The 15,475-nt window shown below is 37.0% G+C and overlaps 1 protein-coding gene across 12 annotated transcripts in view; it reads left to right on the forward strand.

The window, feature by feature from the left end:
* PIKFYVE (phosphoinositide kinase, FYVE-type zinc finger containing) overlaps positions 1-15,475 on the forward strand; it is an 84,128-nt gene that overhangs the window by 56,719 nt on the left and 11,934 nt on the right. For all 12 annotated transcript variants that reach the window (XM_048214586.2, XM_048214585.2, XM_048214589.2 and 9 more), the window contains 11 exons: positions 156-334; positions 1,918-2,031; positions 2,403-2,511; positions 2,615-2,769; positions 3,843-3,933; positions 7,369-7,429; positions 8,507-8,644; positions 9,660-9,780; positions 12,033-12,128; positions 13,601-13,684; positions 14,566-14,663. In XM_048214586.2, the coding sequence (XP_048070543.2) occupies positions 156-334; positions 1,918-2,031; positions 2,403-2,511; positions 2,615-2,769; positions 3,843-3,933; positions 7,369-7,429; positions 8,507-8,644; positions 9,660-9,780; positions 12,033-12,128; positions 13,601-13,684; positions 14,566-14,663 (1,246 nt within the window). The remainder of the gene's footprint in view (positions 1-155; positions 335-1,917; positions 2,032-2,402; positions 2,512-2,614; positions 2,770-3,842; positions 3,934-7,368; positions 7,430-8,506; positions 8,645-9,659; positions 9,781-12,032; positions 12,129-13,600; positions 13,685-14,565; positions 14,664-15,475) is intronic.

Below are 15,475 nucleotides of genomic sequence, written 5' to 3' on the forward strand. Positions count from 1 at the left end.
CCTTAACTCTACCCACTTTTAAACATTTCTTTCTTTTTCCAGGTTTCTTCATTCAGAATATATTAGATTTGTACTAGGAAAGAAAATAAATTATTTTTTAAAAAAGAGATTCTCAGTATGTGATTACATAGCAAGTGATTTTTTTTGAATTTCAGGTAACACCAGTTGTTGCTCTTTCCAATGAGTCCTGGTCCATGTCATTTGCAAAATACCTTGAACTTAGGTTTTATGGGCACCAGTACACTCGCAGAGCCAATGCTGAGCCATGTGGTCACTCCATCCACCATGATTATCACCAGTATTTCTCCTATAATCAGATGGTGGCATCTTTCAGGTAAGAAGTCAGAGTGATCTTACATACAGTCGCATACTCCCTAGAAGTCTTTGTGACATTTCTTCTGTAACTAGATTGAATTAATTTGTGTTGTGTGTTTTTCCCCACACATACCACTGCAGATGCAAAGGGTCATACTGTGTGCTAAGAGCTTTCAGTGTTGTCATTTTATTTAATCCTTAATTTAAGAAATAGTATTATTACCCTCACTTTCGAGCTCGTAAGTCACTTAGCAAGCAGGCAGGTGATGAAGTTGTGATATGACCTAGTAGATATGCTGCTACAGGTGTTAATCTTAACCACTGTTTTCTGCATGTAAGCATTTGTTAGAATTTTTGTTAAGACATTAACTAGCATAAAGTTAATTGGATATTCCAGATAGAGCTAAAATCACGAGTTCACAGAATGGGTACACTGTGATATTACGTGATGTGAGAAAGCTTTCAGGCTCTGCCTTCAGAATCTCTCCAGAATCTGAACACCTCTGACCATCTCCACTCCCACTCTGGACTGAGCCTCTGTTAGGCCTTTTCCTAGAGTATTGCAGTGGCCTGGACCAGTTATCCTTTGGCTTGCCCCCTGCAGTCTGATCTCAACATAGTGGTCAGAGTGATTCTGTTAAATGAAAATCAGCTCAGACCACTTGTCTGCTGCAGAGCCCTCCATGGGTATCTATGTCAGTGAGCCCACTTATGGGCCTGTGAGCTCCTCCAGGCTCTGGCTGCTCAGTACCTCTCTGTTCTCATCTCCTGCTCCTGTCCCCTCACTGCAGCCTCGGTTAGCTCAGGTAGGATCTTTCCTGAGAGTGTTGTGCTTGCTTTTCCCTCCCTGATCTGCCTGCCAGCTCCCTAGCCACCTGCCTGCTTTTCCTGACTCCCTACAGGCCTTTGTTTACATTTCCCCTGTCCTGACTCCAGCGGGAGCACTCCCTACTGGCCCTGCTTACTTTAGTTTGGAGCGCTTCCTATCTGATACAGTGTATGTTTTAACTATTTGCTTTGTTTATTGCCTGAGTCTCCTTCTTCCCGCATCTCCAGGGCAGTAATTTTGGCCTTGTTTAGTGCTCTATCCTCAGCGCCTAAAACATCTGACACAAAATAGGCCCTCAGGAAATGTGGGTAATTAGAGCTTATTTCCTTTTGGAAGCAAGAGCTTTAAACATGAATCTACCGCCTGGATGGGTGGTAGCATTTATTAGACAACATAAACTCGTGGGTGGAAGGACTCATAAGGGACTCATGAGGAGTAAAGATTCATGAGGAATCCTCAGGAGCTGGGAAGGTGACGTGCTTCTAAGCGAACTGTAGGAAGGGGCTCCTCACCTTCATAAATATTTATGTCCCAGGCTGGCTTTATATGCAGCCTCAGGCGGTACATGATGATGTCATAGTGCAGTGAAGAAATAAGACAAAACCCTTCCAGAATTGGGGAAGATATTTATAATGGTAGAAAGTGTTTTCAATATTTTTGTAATTGTTTTTGTAGAAACTTTGTCTTGTACCTCATAGGATTTATGTTTACCTCTACTCAAGATATTAGAATTTTTTTATTTTTCTACTATTACTTGTATTTTTTTCTCTCAGTTATTCTCCCATTCGGCTTCTTGAAGTATGTGTTCCACTCCCCAAAATATTCATTAAACGTCAAGCCCCATTAAAAGTGTCCCTTCTTCAGGATCTGAAGGACTTCTTTCAAAAGTAAGTTTTAGTATCTTTGATCATCTGTTTTTGTGTATTTAGACATCTGTCTCTAATGTACACATATTTTAAAATATCAGGTTTGTTCATTAACTATTTTTCTAAATATATATATGCCCAATGTAAAAAAGAATGTAGACTGTATAAAGTATAAAAAAGAAATCAAACCCTCTTAGACATAACAGCTGTTAAAATTTTGATGTACATCCTTTTAGGTCTTTTTTGTGTTGCAGAATTGTGTATGATTCTTAATTCAATAAAATATAAAGTTTTGTGTGAATTTGTAAATTTGTGAATTTGTAAATTTTTCTATGTGAGATAGAATATTTAATTCCAACTTTTCTAAAGTGTTTAATGTTTCTTTTTATTAGGGTTTCACAGGTGTATCTTGCTGTTGATGAAAGACTTGCGTCTTTGAAAACGGATACATTTAGCAAAACAAGAGAGGAAAAAATGGAAGATATCTTTGCACAAAAAGAGGTCATTCATTTCTTTGAGGGAAGCTTAAAAGTTAACTATTAACTTATCAGAAATTTCTTTTGGGGTGTGTCTCAGACGGCTGGAATTGTTTCTTTCCCTGTAGATGGAAGAAGGGGAGTTCAAGAACTGGATCGAGAAGATGCAAGCCAGGCTCATGTCTTCCTCAGTAGACACCCCTCAGCAACTGCAGTCCGTCTTCGAGTCCCTCATTGCCAAGAAGCAAAGTCTCTGTGAAGTGCTACAGGCTTGGAATAACAGGTATGCATTGCAGTCTGGAGTTTCTGTAATGTTTTTGCAAAATTTGCTCTGCCATGATGTTTTTAATTTAAACGCCTTTATTAATTATGATTTTACATTTAATTCTCAAGTTGTAGAAGTTTTTATTTTTCTGTCACCACCTCCCCTTCATCATTTAAAACATATATGCTAATCTTGAGGTAGTTTGTAAAGGTAAAAAAACAGATGAGAGCAGCTTTCAGTGCTGCTTCAAATACTTAAAGGTGTGTGTGCTTATTGAATATAATATACCTGAATTAGTATTCCATGGAGTGATGATTGGTTTTTAGGCCAGGACTTTTTTTTTTTCTTTTTTTTTTTTAAACATATTTATTCATTTATTTATTATTTATTTATTTATTTATTTTATAATGATTTTTTATTATATTATGTTAGTCACCATACAGTACATCCCTGGTTTCCGATGTAAGGCTCGATGATTCATTAGTTGTGTATATAGGCCAGGACTTTTAAATATATTAGTATGTGTGTCTTAGACCTTTATGTAAATTTTTATTGGGGGGAATAGTTCCCTTTGATGCTATTTAAAAGTTCATTCAGTTAGATTATTATAGCATTTATTTATGGGGCATCTGCATTATGCCAGGCAATGAGTAAGGCCCTAGATGGACATTCAGTCTTTCATTTGGTCTTGTGAGTCCTACAGTGTATATACCGTTTCCATTTTACAGAAGCTCTAAGAGACTAAGGCATTTCCCTAAGCTGTATAGTTATTGTAAGAGCTGGGTTTTGAGCACAGGTCTGTTGGTCTCTAAAGCTCCTGGTTTTTTTTGTTTGTTTGTTTTTTTTTTTTTTTTTGGTTGCATGATGCTGTCTCTTACAATAACTTGTTATTCTTTTATAACTACAGTCATATCACAGCTCTTGATTAATTGGTTAGAAATAAGAAAATTATGTATAATTTTAATACCTGTTGCAATCGGAATAGGAAAATCTAATTATTGTGGTTTCACAGTTGCAAAGAGAAAATTTGTAAATGTTATTCAGGATATTAGTTACAAACTGTATTCTACCCCGCAACTCTTTAATTATAGATTGCAGGACCTTTTCCAGCAGGAAAAGGGTAGAAAACGACCTTCAGTTCCTCCAAGTCCTGGAAGATTGAGACAGGGGGAAGAAAGCAAGGTAAAGAAATGTGGTCTCATCTTTGGCCTTTTACTGATATAAGTATTACAGTTAATTTCACTTAAGACACTTACAAGTGGTAATTTAATACATGGTTTTAATAATATTCGATAGTCTTTCATTTTGCACTTGTGAGGTTTCAAAGAGACATGGCCTGGATTAATTTTATATCTTGCTTGAAATAAAATTGTTCGTTCATTTCAAGCATTTATCAAAAGCTACTGTCTGTAGGCTTCACTGGAGACAGCATCATGGTGGCAGTAGGTGCCATAAATTGGGAAGTTGGGGATGCTTTGAGTATATAATAGAGTCCTAATTTATTTTACTATGTAGTTTTTTGTGTACTTTATCTCTGTGCTTAAGTGAGAAGTTTTTCTTAAGGACCTGTCTGTGCTGGGTTAGTTTGGCACATTGATTTAATTGCCTTTTCCTAACTGTATTAGTTTTGTCTTAATTGCATAACGAATCACCACAGACTTTGTGGCCTAACACACAGGTTTATCCTTTTACAGGGGTCAGGAGTCTGGCAGAGTGTGGCTGGGATCTCTGCTCAGTCTCCCATAGCTCAGGTCAGGATTTCAGCCAGGCTGTTATCTAGCTGAGGCTCAGGGTCATCTTCCAAGCTCAACCAGGTTGTTGGCAGAATTTAATTCTACTAGTGGTTATAGGACTAAGGTCCCACTTTTTGTTGCTGCCAGTTGATTAGAGCCCATTCTCAACTCCTAAAGGCTGCCTGCATTCCTCGCCATGAGCCCCCTTTCATCTTTAAAGCTGATAACAATGCACACTTCCGATTTCCCAGTTCCTCTTCTCTGACCTCTAGACACAGGTTTGAAGGGCTTGTGTGGTTAGGTCACTACCTGGATAATCTCGCCCCATTTTAAGGTTAACTGATTTGGGACCTTAAGTACATGTGCAGAATTCCTTCACAGCAGTATTTAGATTAGTGCTTGATTGAATAACTGGGGAAAGGGGGTGGCAAGTATACCAGAATTCTGCCTATTGCATGAGCCATATTTTCAGATAAATTATTAATGTCAGTATAATATAAGGGCTTAATATTCTCTTTTTTTGAAATTTATTTATTTATTTTAGGGGGAGAGAGTGAGAGCGAGAGAACATGAGCAAGGGGCAGGGGCAGAGGGAGAGGGGGAGAGAGTCCCAAATAGACTCCACGCTGAGCAAGGACCCCGTCATGGGGCTTGATCTCATGACCCTGAGAGCACAACCCAAGCCGAAACCAAGAGTTGGGTGTTCAGCCAGCTGTGCAACCCAGGCGTCCCATAAGGCCTTTAATAAACTGATATGATGTGGGACTTTGAGAGAATTTTTTTTTTTGTATAAGTATATAGTATCTGTAGAGAAGTGTTTTCATAGAACGATAAATTCAAGTGCCTTAGATCTTGATGCTTCTTTTTTGTCTCAGAAACAACTGTGTAGGGGGGCGCCTGGGTGGCACAGCGGTTAAGCGTCTGCCTTCGGCTTAGGGCGTGATCCCGGCGTTATGGGATTGAGCCCCACATCAGGCTCCTCCATTATGAGCCTGCTTCTTCCTCTCCCACTCCCCCTGCTTGTGTTCCCTCTCTCTCTGGCTGTCTCTATCTCTGTCGAATAAATAAATAAAATCTTAAAAAAAAAAAAAAAAAAAGAAACAACTGTGTAGGAATCACTTTTCCTTAAAGTTTAGGTGAGAATTAGAGTAAGAGGTCCCGAAGATGATTTGTATGTTAGTATTTGCCAACTAATCTAGGGCTATTAATGGCTAACACAGACTGTTAGTTGCTTTTCCATTTGCCCACTGAAGAAGCTGCAAAGCTAGTGGTGTAAGACCTTTAATGATAATATATAGACACAGAATTGAAAATACAAAATCATTCAGTAGATGATCCTCTTTTCGAAGGCTTGAAAGTTGATTTGAAAATTTGTAGCACTGCTTGTATTTTCTTTCGGTAACTAGTTTTTGAGTACTTTTAGGCAGTATTCTAGGTTTAAGGCATATATAGGTTTTTTTTTATTAAAGATTTTATTTATTTATTTATTTATTTATTTATTTATTTATTTATTTATGAGAGAGAGAGATAGAGCACAAGCAGGGAGGAGAGGGAGAAGCAGGTTCTCTGCTGAGCAGGGAGTCCCATGTGGGGCTCGATCCCAGGACCCTGAGATCTTGACATATTATCAGCCGCTTAACCGACTGAGCCACGCAGGCGCCCCAAGGCATATAGTTCTGAACAAAGGCCATAGTTACTATCCTTGTGGAACATTTGTCTAATGAGGAGGAGACTGACAATAAACCAGTGAACAATAAACTTTTAAAAAACAAATGGGAAAAAGGTTATGAAGAAAAAAAAATAAGGGAAATGGAGAGTCTTGCCAAGGGAGTGGATGGTGGTGGGTTATTTTATATAGGGTGGCGGAGGTCTCTCTGGTATGGTGAGCAAATCTAAGAATGTTCTAAGTAGCCATCTAGAAATGACTTTGTAGTCAAATTTTGTACAGGGTTTATAATGATTCAAAATATATCTTACCTATGGATAATGGGACTCGAATAAGTCCAGTGGATAATAAAAGATTACTAAATTTAATCGGCAATCGTAAGTAGTTTTTAGATGCTTTAATGCTAGGGAGTGAGCTTCTGTTTAGAGCATGATTCTCCAAGTGTAGTTCAAGGACCCCTGGGGGTTTAAGTCGCTTCAAGGGCTCTGCATTATTTCCCTTTTTCTTTCTTTTCTTTTCTCCTTTCCTCTTTCTTTCTTTCTTTCTTTCTTTCTTTCTTTCTTCCTTCCTTCCTTCCTTCCTTCCTTCCTTCCTTCCTTCCTTCCTTCCTTCCTCCCTCCCTCCCTCCCTCCCTCCCTTCCCTTCCCTTCCCTTCCCTTCCCTTCCCTTCCCTTCCCTTCCCTTCCCTTTCTTTTGTTTTTTTTATTCATTTATTTTTTTATTATGTTCAATTAGCCAACATATAATACATTATTAGTTTTCGATGTAGTGTTCAATGATTCATTAGTTGTGTATAACACCCAGTGCTCATCATCACACATGTGGCTACTAGATTTCCTTTTTACTCTTCAATCACAATAATATAGCTCAACAGATTAAATGCAGAAGCCAGAGATGAATCTAGCTGTCTGCTAGACATTAAAGTATTTGCAAAAGTGTAAAACAGTGCCACTTTTACCTTTTTTTTTGGTAAATAGGTATTTTTAAATTTAAAAATGTTATTTATGTTAACATGTAAGGGTTTATTATTTTTAAAATGAATTAATAATATTCTAAAACTTTCTCAGTTTTAATTTCTAATAAGGTAAAAATCAAAAGTTATAACCCACATAAACAAAAGCTGAGTGTCTTAATGATTCTTAAGAGGCTTAAGGTTAGAAAATTTAAAAAATGTGATTTTAATGTTTCCTTAAGAATAAAGTATTTACTTTTCTACAGATAAGTACGATGGATGCAGCTCCAAGAAATATTTCTCCAGGACTTCAAAATGGAGAAAAAGGTTGGTCCTTGAGTCTGGTGATCACTTGCTGTTGGATTTAAAGAAATTTCTTAGTCTCTGTAAGTTATTTCAGTGGCTAATTTTGAGAATTTTTTCTGATGCATTGTTCTAGACTTTTTTTTCCTCTTCCTGTAGAGTATTGTAGTACTGTTAGTTTAAGATTATCTTAAAGTATATTACAAGAAAATAAGTTAGGATATAGAAATACATGATATATAGAGATGGTTGCTGTTGGGGAATAGCAAAGAAAAAAAGGAAATTGAATTTTTGTTTTGCTTGTTTCAAAGTCAGCAAGTTTAACTGCAAAAACATTGGAAAGTTTATGTTTTTATGTCACTGAAATCTTTCTTAGACCTCAGCTGTCTTTCACAGTATTTTTTTTTTTTTTAAAGATTTTTTATTTATTTATTTGACAGAGAGAGAGACAGCCAGCGAGAGAGGGAACACAAGCAGAGGAATGGGAGAGGAAGAAGCAGGCTCATAGCGGAGGAGCCTGATGTGGGGCTCGATCCCATAAAGCTGGGATCACGCCCTGAGCCGGAAGGCAGACGCTTAACCGCTGTGCCACCCAGGCGCCCCTCACAGTATTTTTTTTTTTTAATAACTTGGTGCCATCCTAGAAAATTTGTAGGGAAGTTTCCTTAGATTGTCTTTGTGGAAACGAACTCAACTCATAATTCTTGGCATTTTCTATTATAATTAAGTGAACTTGCCCCCTAAGAATCAGCATGTGATTTTTTTTCCCAATGGTGTCCTGATTTTATTCCCTATTAAACTGAATGGACTGGTGTTTAGGTAGCTGTTGCAGCCTAGTGGAAGAGAATACTGGACGGGAATCAGACTTGGCTTGCCGGTCACAGTCTGTCACTAAGACCTGACCGTGGTCAGGTCATATAACCTGTTTGGATATTTGTATCTATTTCTAAAATATGTGCTAAGAGGCTAAATAATTTTTAGGAAGCTAAAATTCTTTGGTTTAAGAAGTAGAAATATGAGTTGGCATTTAAAAAACATTCCTATTAGGTAGACATGGGCTCAGCGTTTTTAAGTGACTCACTTAAATCTGTTTTTCTTTAGAGGATCGCTTCCTGACAACCCTGTCCAGTCAGAGCTCCACCAGTTCTACCCATCTCCAGTTGCCTACTCCACCAGAGGTCATGCCCGAACAGCTGGGGGGAGGGCCCCCTGAACTCGACACAGCCAGCAGCTCTGAAGGTGCAGTTGAAGTCACTTTTACTGTACTCCATCCAGAAAAGGAGAGCACTGTGACTGCTTTGATACAATGCTTTCTTATCTCTTAGATTTGTAAATTTTATGCTCATTAAAAGTGCTACTGGGGCGCGTGGGTGGCTAGTCGGTTAAGCGGCAGACTCTTGGTTTCAGCTCAGGTCATGATCTCAGGGTCCTGGGATCGAGCCCTGTGTCAGGCTCCATGCTCAGCTGGGGAGTCTGCCTTTGGATTCTCTCTCTCTCCCTGTGCTGCTCCTCCTCCCTCTTGGGCATGTGCGCTCCCTCTTTCAATCTTTATCTCTAAAATTAAAAAAAAAAAGTGCTATTTTAGATGGAGCTTTTTACTATATCACTTCTTCAGTTGCAGTACTTGACATATCTCAGTAACAGAATGTTATTCTGCTTCATTTGTTTTCTGGGGATATTACTTTCTTGAGTCCATAAAGCACATTGTTATCTCCTTGTAAGAAAATAAGAGAAATTGCAGCCATTTCTCCAACACCTATTTATTTCACTCATAGCAAATTTATGCCTTGCTTTTTAAGCAGTAACTACTTAAGTAGTGGAAACTTTAAAAATAACTTTTAAATTGCAGTTAAACTCCGATATAATGGGCATAGTGCACATAACTTAAATTGAAGTGATGGCAAGAAGAGCTGTGGCTGAGTTCACGCATGCTCAGGCAGTAGTGACATCATGGCTGCTGCCTGGCCCTTCAGTGGGAAGCCATTGAGTATGGGATGATGCCAGTTTCGGAGAGGGTCAAGTGTAGAACAGTGTGCTCCTTGGAGTCAGTGCTGTGTATGCTTCACTGTTGCTTCCTCTTTCATCCCCAAAGAGTCCTTATTCCTAGATGAGAAATCTTGTACTGTAATTGATAATTATGGTGTGCATATGTCTGTATTCCACAGATGACAAGAAATAATGTGGATAATTTATACTTTTTTTTTTTTACCTCTTTCTGAATATTAACATAGAAGTAGAATATTTTTTATCCTAGATGTATTTGATGGACATTTGCTGGGATCCACGGACAGCCAGGTGAAGGAAAAATCAACCATGAAAGCCATCTTTGCAAATTTGCTTCCGGGAAATAGCTATAACCCTATTCCATTTCCTTTGTGAGTATTATAAAAGTCAGTGGCTGTTGTTGGATGGTTTTATTTTCACTGAATTTAAAAAACCTCTTTGTATAGATTTATTCTCTACATATTTAAATATATTTATTTAACTATATATGTACTTCTCAATCCTAAATTACACTTCATCATAGTAAAAGAGGTGTCTTTTGGCATGATGTAATTTGTAGAATTATTATGTAGTAATCATCACTACATAGTAGATGAGTGGATGAAAAAAGCATTAACTAATATTGTTAATGCTTCAGATTATTGGTTCTGAAAATAATTGTTTTTATATATATATATTTAAAGATATACTGCTACATCTATTGATCTCATAATCATGGAAGCATTCTACTAGTTGTATATGAAGATGACATTACTGTCCTAATAACTTACTGGGACGTGGTACTTTTCTATCAGTGGTGATGTATTACAGTGACCCATACAAGTTTTTGTTTGTTTGTTTTTTAATGGTTTTCTCAGTTTAATTTATTTGATGAACACTTCCTTAGCACTTAGTCAAGCATGGTTCTAAGTGCTGTTCAGGACATTTTTTTGACATACATAAAATTCACCCTTGTAAAGCATACAATTCAGTGGTTTTAGTATATTCAGAAGATTGTTCAGCCATCACTGCTATCTACTTTCAGAACATTTTCATCACCCTGAAAAGAAACCCCATACTCATTAACAGTTGTTCCCCAGATGTGCAAAATGTCTTCTCATTTAAGATTCATTACAACTGTCTAAGTTAGTGACAATAATTATCTGTCTCTTCCCAAGGGGGAACTGAGCTCGGGATTCATAGGAGCTGGAATTTGGTTTGAACCCAAGTCATCTGGCCTCAGAGGCGATGACCTTAGCCACTATTTCCCTCCTCCCCCCATAAGAAATAATTTACTGAGGGGTACCTGGGTGGCTCAGTTGGTTAAGCGTCTGTCTTCAGCTCGACCCATACAAGTTTTCGTGTGATCTTGTTTGTACAGGGCTTGCTGAGTAGGAAAGAAAACAGGTTGGCTGTGGCTGGCTGTGAGGGTTTGTTCTTTTTCCCACCGGTCGATCTGTGTAGCCGTCAAATGCTGCTCTTGGATGGTGGTACACGTGTATCCAAAAGGTGGACCTTCGTTAATAAGGACCTTTGTTCTTAACTGACTTTTGAATATATTTATTCAGTCAATATTTAAATTTACTGAGTGCCAGCTCTAGTGCCCGAGGACATAGAACAAGATTAATAAGGAAAATCACTGCTCTGGGAGCTCACAGTCTCAGGGAGGGGACAAGTAGAGATTCATACTACAGTCTGTGAGAGTCCCTGTTTTCTCTGCTCCAGACTCCAGTATCATAGTTTCTTGAGTGGGTTATTGTCCATCCTGTTGTATGGCCTTTGCCCACACCCTCACTTTCTTCTTTAGTCATTAATTCCTGTGAATTCTTTCTCAGGAAAACTTTAGACCCTCCCCCTCGCTCCCTGACCTAGCCAGATTAGGTCTCTTTGTTACATGGTCTCATGATTCCCTCATGGTACTGACCACAGAAGGGGATTGTATTTATTTGTGGCATTATTTGTTTCCTTACCCCACTGTACGGTAAACTCTACGGTGCCTATTTTTTCCCACCTCTGTATTGTTAACGTCTTGTGCAAGTTGTTAGGTGCTTAGTATTAGTTTTTCTTAATCTTGTGTCTCTGGTATGGTGGGTGCTCAGTACATAGCTGTTACACGGATGAACGAATGCTTCTCTAGGGGCCTGAGGCTGGAAATCGGGATCAAGATTGCGCTTAGAATGGTCACACCTTTGAGTTTCCATATGATAGGAGAGCAGCTGTGTTACATTATTTCTTGTTGGACTAATAGTATGGTTTCCACAATTTCTAGAAGACACGTCTTTCAGGCTTATAGTAGAACAAAATCTTTCACACTACTGCTGTTCATTGTAAATACTTTTTGAGATGAACGTGGCTCAAAGTCTTGGCAGCATGAAAAGCGTTGTTTGGAGTAACTATTCCAGAGCCCTCGGATTTGAAAACTACTTATGATCTTCAATTGCCTTTAAAAACTTTCTGTTGATACATTTTCCTTGGCTGTTTGGTTCAAGTTCTGCATACATTTTGGTTTACTTAATTATATTCTTAGAATTGTGCTGCGTTTAGTTAAAATTGTCTTGAAGTTTACTTACAATGTGTTAGTAGTTTGTATATATCATTTCCTGCTAATTTTGATCTTACTGATTTATTTAAAAATTTTGAACAGTGATCCAGATAAACACTACTTAATGTATGAACATGAACGGGTGCCCATTGCGGTTTGTGAGAAGGAACCCAGCTCCATCATTGCTTTTGCTCTCAGGTATTATTCATGGGACCTTTGCACCTATGATTAGATCTTTACATTTTATGTATATTTATTAATCACCTTATTGTTTAGATCTTTTGTAGAGAGTAGGGCAGAATGATTAAATATAAGCAAAAATATATGTTCTTTGGGCATGATAGCTTGTTCTCTTTGGGTCTAAAAGTCTGTTTGTTGCCCAAATAATAACAGGATGATTCTTAAGCAAGCTTCTACTAACTAAATTGACTAGGCAAGTTATTTACTTATCTTTTTACCCTCTAAACATTGTTATACTGTGTATCCATTGTGTCCCTTACTTATTACATTTACTAATTGATAAAATAGAATATCTTATACCACCTGAGTATCTTTTTGCACTCTTTATTTCCTTCCTGCTTCTCACACTTAGCAGGTAAGGTTTTCTTACTAGAGTAATGCCGTTCCTATGCCTTAATCCACTTACATGCCCACGGTTATCATGTGTCTTAAAAAAGCATCCTTCTTTAAAAATATTTATATCTTATGTCTAAAAGACTGTGCTTTTTAATCACAATGATATCATGGTAGTGGTAAAACTTAGTTGAAGTATAATCTAAGATGTTTAATTAAAAATTATTTTTTCTGTTGGAAGGCATTAATGTAAATTTTTCTTTTTATATATTGGTTACAAGGAGACTGCTTGTTCAACAAATATTTGAATATCTACAATGTGGTATAGTATAGTATTGGATTTATAGGACTAAACAAGATAGATTTATATGCCTTCGCATTTATGAAGTGTTGAGTTTACTGTTTGGATTATGAGGAATTTCTTTCCTTTAGGAGATTCCATGTGATACATTTTTTTGTTTTTGCCTTTTGGCCTTTAGGAAGTTAATATTTGTTTCTTTCTTGATTAGTCATACTACATTAATAGATAAGAAAGGTGGAAAAGGCAACCAAATAAAAAATTTCTTTTGTACTGTTAAGAATTGAGTATTCCGGTAGAAATCACTTTCTTCTAAATGTCCTGGAAAAATAACACATGCTTCTCTTGTTCCCTGACATCTGATTTATCTAAATCAGGGCTTTCAGACTGCTAGTCTAAGAATTGGATTTTTTTGTTAAAGTTCAGTATCTTTAAATAGAAAAGCATTCTGAAGTTCCTTTTCTTGCTCTTATATTATACTAAAGTCTGAAGTTTTATACTTTAAATTACCTGTTCTATCCCTGAAGATATTTGGTCTGAATGTTAATACGTAGGCTCTCACAATCATTGTTTAGGGTATTGATACTGGTTGGTGTGTCGGGTTGTATTTTACATTATCATCTGTGAAGATGACCTTCATGAAGCTTCTATTGATAACTTTTGTTAGTTGACTCAAATATGGTTAATTATGGACACATAAAATGATTGTATTTCTCTAATGCAGAGCTTATTCTAAAGTATATGATTTATTTTGAAGAGAAGCTTAATTTAACATTTTTCAACGTATTTCTACCCTAAGTTGTAAAGAATACCGAAATGCCTTAGAGGAATTGTCCAAAGCAACTCAGCGGAGCAGTGCCGAAGAAGGGCTTCCAACAAATAGGTGATCTGTGATTGAGTAGAATTTACTTCATATGGCTATGTCATCGTTTCTTAAATGCTCATACTTCAATACTTCGATTTTATTATAGCATATTATCAGTGTGAAAGTTGCTAGGATACAGACAGTGGCACACAACCTTTAGCCAACAATTCACAGAACAAAATTCAACTATAGCCAAAGGCCTTAAACGGTGCCTTTGGATACAGTTTTCTGATAATTTCCACAGAAGTTCACTGTATATTGCGGACAAACTTTCAGTGTTTTAAATTCTCCTTGTTTTCATTTCAAAAATAGTAACTTGTGAAATTAGTAACCCACTGCTTTACTTTATAACTTAAAGTATTTGTGAATTTTCCATAATAATTAAAGATCCCAAATAGTTTAAAAACAAAACAAAACCCCCCAAGCCAGTTCTTTTAGTATATGTTCAGTATTTTAGACATTAGACAGAAATTGTTGTAGTTGCATTATTTTGATTCTTATTGAAGTAGGTTTTCCACCTTCACTGATGTGACAACATTTGATCTGGATTTATTTATTATCATGGTAACTAGCCTGAGAAATATGAAATTGTTATTTTCTGTAATTGTTTGAATTACAGGTGCTAAGATAGCTCTAGTGAACTTGGGGAAATATTATAAAAGCCTCTGCTTTCATATATTTTCCATACACTTTTATATTTACAACATTTTGCTTTCTTTTTCTTAAGTCCAGTAGAAATTTCAAGACTTTTTCTTCTGTGTTATAACCTGTGTTTACATAAATTATGAATCAGATTTTGGATACCGTGAGTGGGATTAGGTGGGGAGTAGATTAATGTAGGAATCATTTTCTGTATGAATTGAATGAAACTAACTTTTTCTTTTGTTTTTTTTGTTTAGTACTTTAGACAGCAGACCAAAGAGCAGCAGCCCTATTAGATTACCTGAGGTCAGTGGAGGACAGACAAACCGAACAGCAGAAGCAGAACCACAGCCAAGTAAGATTATACATGGAGGAGTACTTATTATTATTTTTATTTGTAATTATGGTTATAGAAGAAAACATTAAATAAGAAATGCCAGCTGGCAAGAATTTATCACTTTTGGTTTTTACAATATAATATGCATTAAAAAATTTTTGTATGTCCTCTTTTGTAAATATTTTGCTTTTCCTTGATCTTTACCTTATTTTTGGATTTGAAACTTCTAGAAACTCATAAGTCTATGCAAAAAGAAGCAGAATCTGCCTTTTAGAGGTTTCAGTTTAAAGCATACAAGCTAAGAGAGACTTTTTTTAAAAAAGTATTTTATTTGTTTATTTGAGAGAGAGAGAGAGAACATGAGCAGTGGGAGGGGGAGAGGGAGAAGCAGGTTCCCCAGTGAGCAGGGAGACTGATGCAGGGCTCAGTCCCAGGGCCCTGGGATCACTACCTGAGCTGAAGGCAGATGCTTAACCTACTGAGCCACCTAGGCGTTCTAAGAGAAACTTTTAAAAAAGTTTTTACAGTATTGTTGGCGTTGTGAAAAGAATTTTTCATGTGTCCTGTCCTTTAATTCCCACAATAACTACATAAGAGTTATTTAACATATCCCCCATTTTTTAGAAAGAAAGTTAAGACTTAAGTAACTTGCCCAAGATTACAGAGGTAGTGGAAAGCTGGGATTTGAACATAGGTCTCTGACTTTGTCAGGAGTGTATTCACTACAAAGAACAGAAAACTCAAGGGACTATTGGGGCTTAAACAAATGACAGTGTGTTTTTCTAAAATAGCAATATCCAGAGGCATTGATTCAACTAGTCAGCATTGTC

Source organism: Ursus arctos, unplaced genomic scaffold (assembly GCF_023065955.2).
Source record: "Ursus arctos isolate Adak ecotype North America unplaced genomic scaffold, UrsArc2.0 scaffold_1, whole genome shotgun sequence".
Lineage (NCBI taxonomy): Eukaryota > Metazoa > Chordata > Mammalia > Carnivora > Ursidae > Ursus > Ursus arctos.